This window comes from Onychostruthus taczanowskii, unplaced genomic scaffold, assembly GCF_017590055.1.
Source record: "Onychostruthus taczanowskii isolate IOZ18803 unplaced genomic scaffold, ASM1759005v1 scaffold3, whole genome shotgun sequence".
Classification (NCBI taxonomy): domain Eukaryota; kingdom Metazoa; phylum Chordata; class Aves; order Passeriformes; family Passeridae; genus Onychostruthus; species Onychostruthus taczanowskii.
The window spans coordinates 8,080,032-8,092,592 of NW_024500349.1; the positions used below are offsets into that span (position 1 = coordinate 8,080,032).

The 12,561-nt window shown below is 35.8% G+C and overlaps 1 protein-coding gene across 1 annotated transcript in view; it reads right to left on the minus strand.

Moving 5' to 3' along the window:
- Positions 1 to 12,561, minus strand: part of PIP4K2A (phosphatidylinositol-5-phosphate 4-kinase type 2 alpha) — a 107,306-nt gene that overhangs the window by 10,233 nt on the left and 84,512 nt on the right. The window contains exons 5-6 of the mRNA XM_041408661.1: positions 11,091 to 11,237; positions 8,367 to 8,405 (exon numbers count right to left, since the gene is read on the minus strand). Coding sequence (XP_041264595.1) covers positions 8,367 to 8,405; positions 11,091 to 11,237 — 186 coding nt within the window. The remainder of the gene's footprint in view (positions 1 to 8,366; positions 8,406 to 11,090; positions 11,238 to 12,561) is intronic.

The following is a 12,561-nucleotide window of genomic DNA, read 5'->3' on the forward strand; positions in this document are numbered from 1 at the left end:
TCACAATGGCCAAAAGTTCTTTTTGCTGTTGGACTATGTGCACTGAGGTGGCCAAAATACTCAGTTCCCCAAGTGTCCAAATTAATTTTTTTGGACCTGGAATTTGTGAATTGCTTGATATCCCACAGTGCTACTTTTGTTTAGAAAAGCAATCATTTTCTTCCAATAAGAGAAATTAGTAACATTGTAATAGTTACAAATCCATTATTAAATCCATGGCATCCCGATACCTATGAAGTTTGAAAAAAAAAAAGGTCCTAGTTTGGCTGCTCTGAATTATTATTGTCTTGCATCTAGAACATTCTGATACACTAACATACCGTCTAATAGCAATCCTCTATTTATAGTTAAAAAAAAAAGAAGAAAACAAACACCCAAGCCGCTGAGATGGAGCTATAACCATTCATCTGTCCCAGACTCCACTTCCAAGGAGGAGTCTCTCAGCAGCGCTCTCCTGCTTTACTTAAAAACAATGCTGGACACTTTTTGAAGCTCACAATGAATTGTTTACCACAATATGACTGCAAAGTACACACTGATTTTCTTTCTGGCCTACTCAGTAAGAAGTTTAGGACAAAAATGAGCAGGGGTAATATCAGATAAGCACTCCAGGCTAACAGCTGTAGAGATTACCATACTCAATTGAGCAGAGTATCCCACGGACAGGGCTAATTCTGCAGAGGCAGGACTGTGGATCCAGGGACGCTGCCAACACTGGAGGATGGAATCCAGTGCGTGGGATGCTTAAGAATGGAGAAGAGATTTGGATGAAATAACTTAAGATGAAGCAATAATGAAAAGAATGCAGGAAACCAAGCTTCCTTCATTTTTAGCCCAAAATCACTTAAAAAAAATTCCCCAGGTTATTTTTCCACCTAGTTTATCCAAGTTATTGATTAAATTAGGCAGAGGTTAAAGTGAAACAAACCCATTGACACAGAAACCCCCCCCCACTATTGCTGTTTAAAGCTGGAGGGTGAGCACAGAGGGAGGATGTGCTTGTGGTTAAGATGCTGAGATGCTTGTTTGCCTCTAGGCTCTGCCGCAGGCTTCCCGCAGAGCACAGCCCCAGTGACACCGGCGGGGCTGAGGGGAAGCTGCCTCGCCACTGAGAACAGTCCTACGGTGGTCAAAATAAACTAGAATTACAAGCAGTGTCTTCTTTGGAAGATGCTAGGGCTGGTAAGCCAGTTGTGCAAGTGCCATACTTCACTTTAACCTTGTCTCTACACTATTGTTAATAGAAGTGAGCCAGCAAAGCTGACACTGCTGCAGCTCTTGCCTGTCATCACAAGACCCAAGGGGCACTCCCAAGGACGTTCTGGGCAGTGAGTCAGCGTTCCCAAAAAGCCAAACTCCTCACTGCCTTGTATGCAGGTTCCTCTGACAATATTTATCTGAGGTAATTTTTATTTACCCAAACACCCATACCTGTAAAGACTTGGCAAGTGTAGAACCACGTAAGTTAAAAGCCAGTTCTAAAGCAACCGAAGAAAAAGGACAAAATAAAAGCAGTGGGTCCCATCCAAGCAACTGAAGCTAAAATGCTCTGTGCCAGTGGTTGCCCTCACTACATTATTTGCATGATGCCTCCCAGCCTATTCTCTTCCCTCTTTCTAGGTATTACTAGACAACCCCCCCCTCCTTTTTTTTTGGTGTACTAGGCAATATTATTCTCCCTATTCATTTGAAACTGAATAGTCCTAGGATACTGCTGCAGTCCCACATATTACTAATGACAGCCACCAGCAGAAGTGATTCTAGTAGTACTTGAACTGAAATTTGTCTTAAAATTGATTTGTGAATTTAAGAATCAAAACCTATGAAATATTTAACTAGGAGGGGCTCTTGTAGTTATGCTGAATTAATAACACACTCATTCATGCTGAAAAATCCCACTATGTTCATTTCTTACATGCTGAAATAAACACAAATAGAATCACATTGTGGCAGTTTAGAACATTACCTGAATGAAAAAAATTGAGGCTTTGCTTTAATGAAATAATTGACATGGTTAATTTTTTATGATGTCTCAAATATTTCCAATGAAGCAAAATCCTTGTTGGAAAATGATTCTCCTAGAATGTAATTCATTATAATGAACATATTACTGTCATTAAAGAACTAAATATTTTAAGAGCTGCACAGGAGATGAGCATCTAACTACTTCCACTAAATTAATAATAGATTTTCTTTCTGAACCACCTCCACTGTTTTTAATCTACTACTTAAAGATGCAAGAAAGGCATACCAGATTTTATAAATATAAAATATCTATCTATTAAAAAAAAGCATGTTATCAGCACATTTCAGGTTTGCATTCCAAAGTTTGCCATGGTCACAGAGAATTTTAATGGCAGGAAGATTTCAATGTCTTTGAAAGGCTGAAAAATCAATAAAGATTTCTTAGTAACTAAGATGACAGAATATGTAAAGCCTCATTCAAAATAAAAGTATAGTGTAAGAGCTGATACTGTTTTGAGTTAAAAAAAACCCCTAGGAATGTAAGAGACAGGTGAAGTTTTATTTCTAGATGAACATGGTAACAGATTTTTTACATTTCTTAGGACATCTCAATTCAGCATCCTATCCTAATAAATTGAAATTAATATTAGCAATTTTGTTTCCCCCAAAGAGATTTTGTATGCATCATGACATCAAAAATAATGGTCATAGCTAACATTAATGCTGGTATTTTGGAAGCAGATTGCTAAAATAGCTGTAGGTCAGGTAAGTTTCCAAATAAGTGATGGAAAAAGGAAAATAGACTAATTGTCCTCATGACTTGGCAGCAATTTCTTATCTAACAACGACAAGGTTTTAGGAGAAATGCTGCATAGCAGCCTTATTTTTTTTCTCTGGAACTAGCCACAAGCCACATTATTCACGCAGCTAATCATGGAAAAATTTGGCTTACAACTTATAACTTTTGAAAATTATGTAAAACATCTGCCAAGAGTGAAGGTCCACACCCTGGACTTTTTAAACAGCAAACGGCCCACATACACCTTAATTTTCTTAAGTACTGGACTCATCAGCATATATGGAAGGCAGTGTTTGGGGGAAAAAAGGCTATAATACTAAATATAGTTTGCAATAATTTGGAACAGGGGATTTTGAATTGAATCAAAACTCTGGAGTAACCAAATCTACAAGAGGGAAGAATAACTTCCTTTAGAATTATGCAGTTTCTTGCCTCCCATAGTTCTGTGAGCTGGGTCCAAACTTTTGTTGTACAGATTGCCATGCCCTAGCCAGGCCTTCCTATACAAAGGGTCTGCAGCTCAACTTGACATCACAGGTAATGGCAATTGCCTGTAAAAGGCAATGGAAATAGAGCTGTAACCCCAAAATAGTGTTTGAGGGGAAACACTGGAATGACTTTAGCCAGTTCAACAAGCATTTTCTGTAGGAAGAAAAAGAATTGTGCAGGATGCTGTAGAAGGGTTAAGTACTCAAGAATGTACCAAAATAGAAACTGTCTTTTCAATGCTCCAGAAATGCATCCAGAATTATCCCTAGCATTAATGTCTTCCTGCTGCAAAATGAACTTGCAACAAACATATAAAATGCAAAACAAAATTCCCCTGTTATTTTTAAAATTCTTTTAACATATGGAAAGCAGACTTCTAAACAAAAATGAAACAAAACACCCCCCACCCCTCAAACCAAACAAAGGCAAACTAGTGATTTATTTTGAAAAACTGTAATGGGGTTGGTGTCATGAGAAGGCTAAATGCTGAAATCAAAACCCTGAATGTCTCTCCCTATCTTTGGAGTGTGATGTTTTGAAAGCTATAATCTCTGTACATTGCAATGTTTAGATTTATTCCACAGATAAGTGTCAGACACTTCACAAGTCTCTCGTGTGAGATCAGCACATGAAGCAGACTGAAATCACTAATAAGAGATAAGTACAAAAATGTTCTGAAATCAGTAATTCTAAAATAGCAGGAAAAAATAGCTCAGATTTCGGAATGATCTACCACGAATAAGGTTTTACATAGTGACACCAAAAGTGAAAATAAAACTGAGTCAAGACTGAGGGATCTTGTTGCTAGACTCCTCTACTAAAGCCCTTCTTCCTTAGGTTATACTTTCCTCTCAGAAATCAGTTAATTACTATATGCTGTAATATATAAAGTTAAACACAAAGCTAACATCTAGTGACAACTTCCAATCTAATTATCATAGCTATGTACTTTGCATACAATTTAATTAAGATGTAACATAGCTGTCAACTATGGCAATCTTTTTCCCAAAAGAAACTTGAATAGAAAATCCTTTATTCAATTGTATTGACTAGAATTTTACTGTACTTATGAATGGTGATTTATGAAACAACACATACTACAGAGGTGGCAATGCAACCAGTTTTAGATTGATTTAAAAACGTGATAATCTCTGAAATTGCTTGAGAAAGATGAAATGTGGTGGGCACCAGTTCAGTTAGGATTTCTTTTTCTTCTTCAAATTTATTTCTGAACTGCTCACTCAGAAGCAAGAGCTTAGATTCTTAGATACTTGTACTTAGGTATCAGTACAAGTAGACTCAGCTGTTACTGCTAATTTGATGTTGTACTGCAAGTATGGCATAATTGTGAGCAGCTAGACTGCCAGGGGATTTCTGCATTACCCTCATTTCACTTGAGAGGGCAAAACTGTCCCAAGAATGAATAGAAAATGCCCACTGTTAAAATAATAAAATTTTTAAAAGAGTAGTAAAGTCCAAAAAGTAAAAAGGAGCAGCTGTCAGAATTTGACAACTGTTGAAACATACTGTTCTTTTAAAATCCAAGGCATCTGTAAGTGTATGTTATGATACATGTTGCCAAGAAAGTGATGTCTTTATTATTAAAAGTATCATTTGTAACACAAATGAAATGTGTTGTGTGTTAAGGTGAAATTTAAGGGATTGGTGCTTGTTTCTGCACTGATTATCACAAAACATTGAAATGACAGTTTTGGACCTGCTCATGCATATGTTAGGATATTAAACAGCTGAAGACAGTCAAACAGGAGGTAAATTGCAAACAGGATGGAAAAGTACCACTCTTAATCAGGCAACTTTTCATCCTAAAAAACTGATTTTGAAAAATGTTGGAATAGTAATACCTCTTTTATACTATTAAACTGAAGAAGAATTGTACTATTTTCTCAGATTTCTTATCAAATAAATATTTTTGCATATTTGTCTCTTCTTTATTAACTGAGTAAATAACTTTTAGTTTGATAGGAAGAAGATTCAAGAACAGAAATGTCACCAAATTTGCCTTTACAAAGTAATTTATCTAAAATTTACAGTCTGCATTAGAATGTGACTGAAAGACTTGCTCTTCTGTTTTCTGACTTCTGTAGCTTTAAGATAAGTAAACATATTACAGTTGATATTCTGAAAACCATTTGATTACTTGACTGTTGTCATTTGAAACTCCATATGAATTACTTAAAAGCCCATTTAAAAACTAGCCATTGCCAGACAATTTAGCCATACATTTCAGTACCAAAAACTTCCTTTATTACTGTCACATGTGAATAGCCATACAGTTATAATAAGTAATTATACTTACATTAATTGAAATTTATTAATATTAATGTCATTTCAAGATAATATTAATAAATTGATGATTTAGTTTGCATCTGGCTAAAAATTAGCTAATAATTTACTACACCAGCTCAGGTTTTTAGATTGTCTGGTTTTGTTTAATCCTCATGGGCAATTTCTTCTACGACAGGAGATGCCAAAATCTCTTTAGAGAATTTGCTAAAACACTCCCCCCCCATCCCCTTCAAGTCAAATCTTTTCAATTGTTTTCAAATCTTAAGATTGATTTGAGATTCCCACAGATGACAACAAAAGGTCTGAAACACCGACATCGATTTAAGAGAAAATGGAAGTAAAAAACCATGCTACAGGGCTCCACTTGCCACTCAGGAATAATGGATCATCTACATATTCAGATCAACAGAGTCCTCAGGCCCTGGAATCAGTGGCACATGTGCAGAGATACCTCTCATGACAGAAGCTCTTTAGCACTGCTCAGAGTTTCAGAACCAAACTTTCCTTGTCTATTCATATAAATATATAACACCCTTTTTATCTAAACCTAAAAGCTGTGTGTTAGATTTGAGCAGTCCTAGTGAGTAAATCTGTTGTCATGCCTGCTGCAGGAGATTCAGATCATAGTGATGACAAATCTTCTGAACATCTGCAATGCACAAGCAAAATGTATTCTGGCCCTTTCAAATCAAACAGCAGACTCTAAAACTTATAAAACCCACGTAATAAGCAAAATACTAATTTTCCCTTGTTTGAATCCCTAAGAGTCTCAAAGTGTAAAATGATGTTCCCTGTATGAATGTAGAAGGCTACCCAATAATTTCCTTTCTTAGAAATATTTTTTCTGAATGCAAGCTTGTCACATCCCTGGTGCACTGCACTGGGGTTTGAGGGGAATGACGAGTGACAGAAAGCTGCTTCGAAAGCCTCAGACTGTGTGCTTACAACATCAATAGCCTTTGTGCAGTTCCATCCCCAAGAAATCACACCATTAAAATAGCAGAATAAGAATTAGGGGGATGAGGCTTTTATGCATTATTTTCAGAGGAGTACTTAAAATCAAAGGGAAGTTCTAGATGTGAAGTTGGTAAGAATTTTTCTTATCTGCCTTATGGAAGTCATGATTTAACATTAAATGTACAGAATAATTGTTTTATGCAGTTATATAAAACTACACAAATTTGTTTCAATTTATCTATAAACAAGTTCAATAGTAATTCTGCCATGAACTTACAGAGGAGCAAAATTAAGGCGCTGTTTCTTCAAAGTTCTCACTCAATGTATTAACTACAATATACATGTACTATTATTAATCTATTTATTATTACAAGACATATTCATAAAATTGCTCAAAACTACTTTGCTAAACATCTGTATAGTATCAGCTCCTGTATAGCTGACTATACATAATATTTTTAAATTTTATGTTACTAGTCCAAGCATTAATGTTGTAACCTGAAGCAGTCCCATCCAAATAATTTGTCCTCATCCTTTCTATCAGATTATTTTAATAGTACAGCAGAGGTTTTCAATGACATTAGGTATTGTTTGTAAGACACTGAAGGGTTACTCCCTGCACATCAAAAACACTACAGTTGCCACTAAACAAGAACAAAAACAGATGACAAAAGAAAGAAAGGAGACCATTCAAGACATGATCTTGAGGGCCTGGTACAGCAGAAGAGAGCTATTGCTGGCAGTGGTAACTGCAGCTCACAGGTGAGGCTGTGGTATTGCCTAATGCTAAGAAGAATTTAAAGTGTTCCATCATGCCTTAGGAAAGGTGGAAAAACCTGGCACAGAGTTTTTCATGCAGTGAGAACTGACAGCTACTGCATGCCCCTTACTCCTTTAGTGCAGTTGTGTGAACTGTAGAAGACTCAGAGAGGCAGGTATGGTACAACTACTGCTTAGGAGAAAAACAAATGATCTGAATGGAATTTGAGGAAAACAGAAAATGAAGTCTCTTAAGTGAACTCTTGAATGAGCTCATGCTAATTCAGGAGGAATGGGCTTGGACAAATTAAGAAAACAAGGGCCATGGGTTGTTAGACCTTGCCCAAATTTGAGATCTAAGAAGTCTCAGATGACGGAGACTATGTAACACTTCCAATTATCTGTAGAATCTCCAGAGAAACCTCTCCTAAAATGCCATCTGGCTATTTTGCTAAAACCACAAAGAAAAACTGAGAACAGTGAATTTCCCAAAAGAACTGAAGTTGGAGGTGAAGAAAAATAAAGCAATCTATTTCTGTTTAGATCCAAGTTTCAGCCCAGAATTTGAGGGAGACTGTCTTTCATTACAGCTATACGTACATCTAAGTCTGTCAGTCTCTTGCTCATTTGTATGAACTTTACATACCCAAGGGTTCTCATAATTCAGGGTTTGGCTCATCCTTGCACTCAGTTTAGAAATGTGTCCCATCACATAATTCCATTAACTACATGGGGTATTCATAAATCTCAATATTAAATAGGAAGAGAAAGAAGATGAAGCAGGAGAGAAAGGAACAAAGTTATGATGTTTTCCTAGCACAGGGCAGGCCCTGAAGAAATGAAGAGAAGAGAAAAGGAAAAGGAGGAGGTAGAGGATTGGCTCACTTACCTCTGAAATTACAACACTTTTGCAAACCAATATTCAAAGGTCTGCAGGAAATAGAGGACAGATAAAGGAGGGATAAGGTAGGACTCAAGAGGGAAGAATATGGCAGAAAAAAAGGAAAGGGTCAGAACAGCAGTGGTTATGTTTGTTCTGAGTCTGGCTAAAAGGTTAATTAATTGAAAAAGAAACAGAAATGCACCATACCTTTTCTTTGTCACTGGCTTCTCGAGCCACAGTAGAGCCCTGAAACAGAAAAAATGGATCTAAAAACGTGCATATGTCAGAAACTAATTTGAAAATGTTATAACATGTCAAAAAGAGGATGAACTGTATCCTTTTGAACTTGAGAAATGTTTAAAGAAAGGTAATACAGTAGGTAGAATGTCTAGGACTGCTGAACTGCTGCAATCATGTGAAGAAGATGCTTCATGAGAGAAGAAAGATGGATTAAATCCTCAAATGCTCTACTTCTATTGTCCCTCTAATTCTTGGAGCTTTCCCTCATCTCTCATCCTCATTTTGAGTGTATCATGCTGGAAGTCCAGTTTGCTTGGCAGACTTCTCATCTTTCTTTTTTTTTTTTGGTGTGCCAATTTAGCTGTATGGGTATGGACTAGCTTATTCTGTATAACTGTCTGGACATTTGTAACACACATTTGAAAAGGATGTCACACAATATAAACACAAAAAGTATTTAAAAGATCGTAAAGTACAAACAAGAACAATGCATCTCACAGCAACATGGAGTTAAAAGAAGAGAAGAGACCAACTGTGGATTCACAAGATTTACAGTGCTTGCCAAAGACATTTTGGATTTTCTTTTTAAATTTAGTTTTTAGATTAAAACTAGTGAGCAATATGGTGCTTTCTGAATAATCTGGAGCTGACAAAAAAAAAGACCGTATATATTTCCTTAAAAATCTCTTGGAGCAGGACCACACCTTTAAATACCCAGCATGTGTTTATCACATAACAGCACTGCAGGAAATAGTAACTACAAATATGGTGACTGGACATTGAAAGATGGGTAAATTAGCTCTGCTCTTTGTTAAAGGGTGTGCATTGTGTAAAGAAGTGCTGGAGTGGAGTCCTACTAGTTTAAAGAATGTGAGGATCCCCAACCACACCCTTTTACAGCTTGTTTTATTCTGTTTATGGAAAGAAACTTAGAAAACTCAGAAGTGATGGAGAGAAAAGATATATAGGACAGTATCTCTTAGTTATTATGTATGGCCTAGAAGCAGAGATTTCATTGAATTATTCTTAACTGATAATAAAGCCTGGTAAAAGCCCAACATTTCAGTTTACTCTGAAATATTATATAAAAGGAGACACCTTTTATATAATATTCTGTGCTCCAACAGATTATTAGGGCAGAAAAAAGATCAACTGAACACCAACCTGAAGGAAAAGAAAGAAGATTCACAATTGTCAAAATTAGGGAGGATGTCAAATTTGACATTTGGTAAAAAAATGACATTGAAATGGCATTTTAACAAAACGCATCCATGGCCAAAAAAATACCCTTAAAATCCTAGGCTGATTTGTGGTCTGTTTTTCTTGTATCTACAGACGTAGAGACTTGTGCTATAAAGTGAGGTCTAAGGTGGTGTCAAAAATATTCAGTAATAAAAAAGGACTCTGTATCTACAACTGCAGATGACACAGCAAAGAATATAAAGAAAAAGTAATTTATAAATAAATTCAGTGTCACTATAAATCTGTTCAGTGAAGGAGTTTGTTTTGAGGAACATGGTATTGATGTTAAACTTGAATTGCATGAGAAGTTAAAGCAATGCTGTCCAGCTGGACAAACTGAATAGGCTACAGAAGCACTCACAGAGGTAAATAAAATAAAGAGTTGTTGACACCAATGTTAAGAATATAGTGTATATAATTACTGTTTCTTTCTGTTGTGCTTTCATGTCATTTTTAACACATCTGTACATTATGATGCTCTAAATCACAGTTCTCTTAAATTAAAAAAGCCCAAAATTTCTCTGCAACTGCTGCCAATAATACTGAATATCAGAGAGTAAATTGTTGACAATCTGGAAATCAGTTCTTATAAATCAGGTTCAGTCAACTATCTGAGCAATTGCTAAGGAGACTTGACAGTAGGAAAGGATGGTGCACTACATAGCATTACAAATCTCCTAATACAGAATGATAAATGAACACCTTAAAGCAAGCTTGCAGATGCACTTAGCGGTTCAGCACATAGAAATTAAATGTATTAGAAAGAAGTAGGTTTCTAAGGGGATCCTTTATAGAGGAAATTAAAATACCATCCCTTGGGTAGAAAGACTAAGACTACATTTTGGGTATTTGTTGTAAGTCCTGTATATTAACTACTGTCAAAATTACAATGAGCAGATAAAGCTTCTGAAACAAAACTGAAACAGATTTTATGATAAAAGCAGATGTTTTGGTTTTTCAAAGACTCTTTTCCTTTTCACTTGAATTATTTTTAAAACATTGGATAAATTATTAAGCTCTTGCCATAGAGGTGTACTTTATTAGCAGCATTTATTGAAATGATGCTATTTAGTTGTTTTATAAATGCCCTCTGCAGAATCAACTGTGGCTTTCCATAATGTTGATAAAAACCTATAAGAAGCAGAATTACTATTGTACTAGTGTGATGGGTTTTACCTTTAACTACTAGCAACATTTAGCAAACATACCTGGCTAAATTGCTGCTCTTAAAAATGCACAGAACAGATAAGTTTCTATAATGTCTATAAAACCACCCTGTAGTTTTGCTAAACCCAGGAGTAGAATGAAATAAGTTATGCTGGCTCTTGCATAACATAATTTTAAATTAATTAAAATTCTGAGCAATATTCAAGCATCAGCATAATCTAACATTTATAGTAAAGATTTTCAGCTACTTTGTCAGTTATTTAATCAGCAGGTATTTCTCACCTTTAAATCATATTTTCTATAAACAGATAAACGATGGCTGAACACATTTCTTGTAACAACCATATATACTTCAACTCCATCAACAGTAAGCCGGTACATGCCCAAAAACTGGGGAAGAAGTGTATTCCCATGACACTCCACAATAAACTGCAGAATGAAAAGAAAAACCAGAAATTAGGATTGACATATTACATAAATATATATTTAGATTTTAGATATAAAATACCAAGAAACAATAATTTTTTTTTCTGAATGTGTGTGGTGACAAACCTTCAAAAAAATTACCAAAAACAAACCCCCTCATGAGGAAGTTATTCTGCTTTTAGGCCAGTGTTTAAAAATTAAAATCATAAACTGCTTAATTTATAACTCTCGACTTCCACAGACAATCTCCTAGAAAGAGGAGACTCCATTGGACAGACCTTTTAACTTTTGTGTTAACACAAAAAGCAAACCTAAGCAGACAGCATATATTTGGTAGTTATGTCAAAACCCAAGTATTTTTCTTAACATCACACTTCTGTAACCCATACTGTGTTGTCCCAGACCATATTTAAATTGCACGTTTCTCCACTGTCAGTGTTTGTTTCTTATGATGAACACTCATGGTGCTGTCACCAGCAAGGGGTATTATTTATTATCACCAACTTCCTGTTAGTTCCTATTGGTGCTTGCATTTTGGGGTCAATAGAGCTGAGCAATGAAGTGCAAATTCCCTTTTTTTTTATTTATGAATCCTTATCTTTCCTTAAGGTCACCATATTCCATTACAAATGGGCTATTAACCTTGAAAAAATTTGCCACCTGCAACCTGTCTTTTTTTTTCCTAATCACTTGCCTTACAAGTAATTGTTCTATTAGAAAGACTCCTGGAGGAAGCACAAAAAGCAGACACATACTGATGATGAGAACTATTGAAGGATGAATTTTTATTCCCAGAATAAAAATGCCCATACTATATTAATCCTACTCAGAAACATTCATTTACATATTTTGTGGAACCAAGGAAAAGTTAAGGCACTATGATGCAAACCAGAAAGGACTCACCAGCCTTCCTCTTTCTGTTAGTACCAAGTCTCAAACAGGAACTTGGAGAAAATGTAAAAACCCAAGGCCCAAAGAGGAAACATGAAATCTAACCAACAGTCAGCTTTTAAACCTTAATTGCACACTGAAGCTGCTGCTCCTTTGTGCCAGTGACCCAATTATTAGAAACACAATTTTAAAAGAATTTAAAACAAGTTAACTGAATAAGCCATTTCAACTGTTTCACAAAGGCAGGTAGTACTTGGTAACAAATACTGGAACAAAGCTCTTGAAACCTTGGAGATTTTGCAATTTTGGCCTCCTCTGCTAATTGTAAGGAATTCTTCTCACTAACTTTATACTGGAATCTGCACATATCACAGACAGACCTTTTAATTGGCAAAACAAAAAACTGACTTAAGACCCCTGAAAACAATTCTGCCCA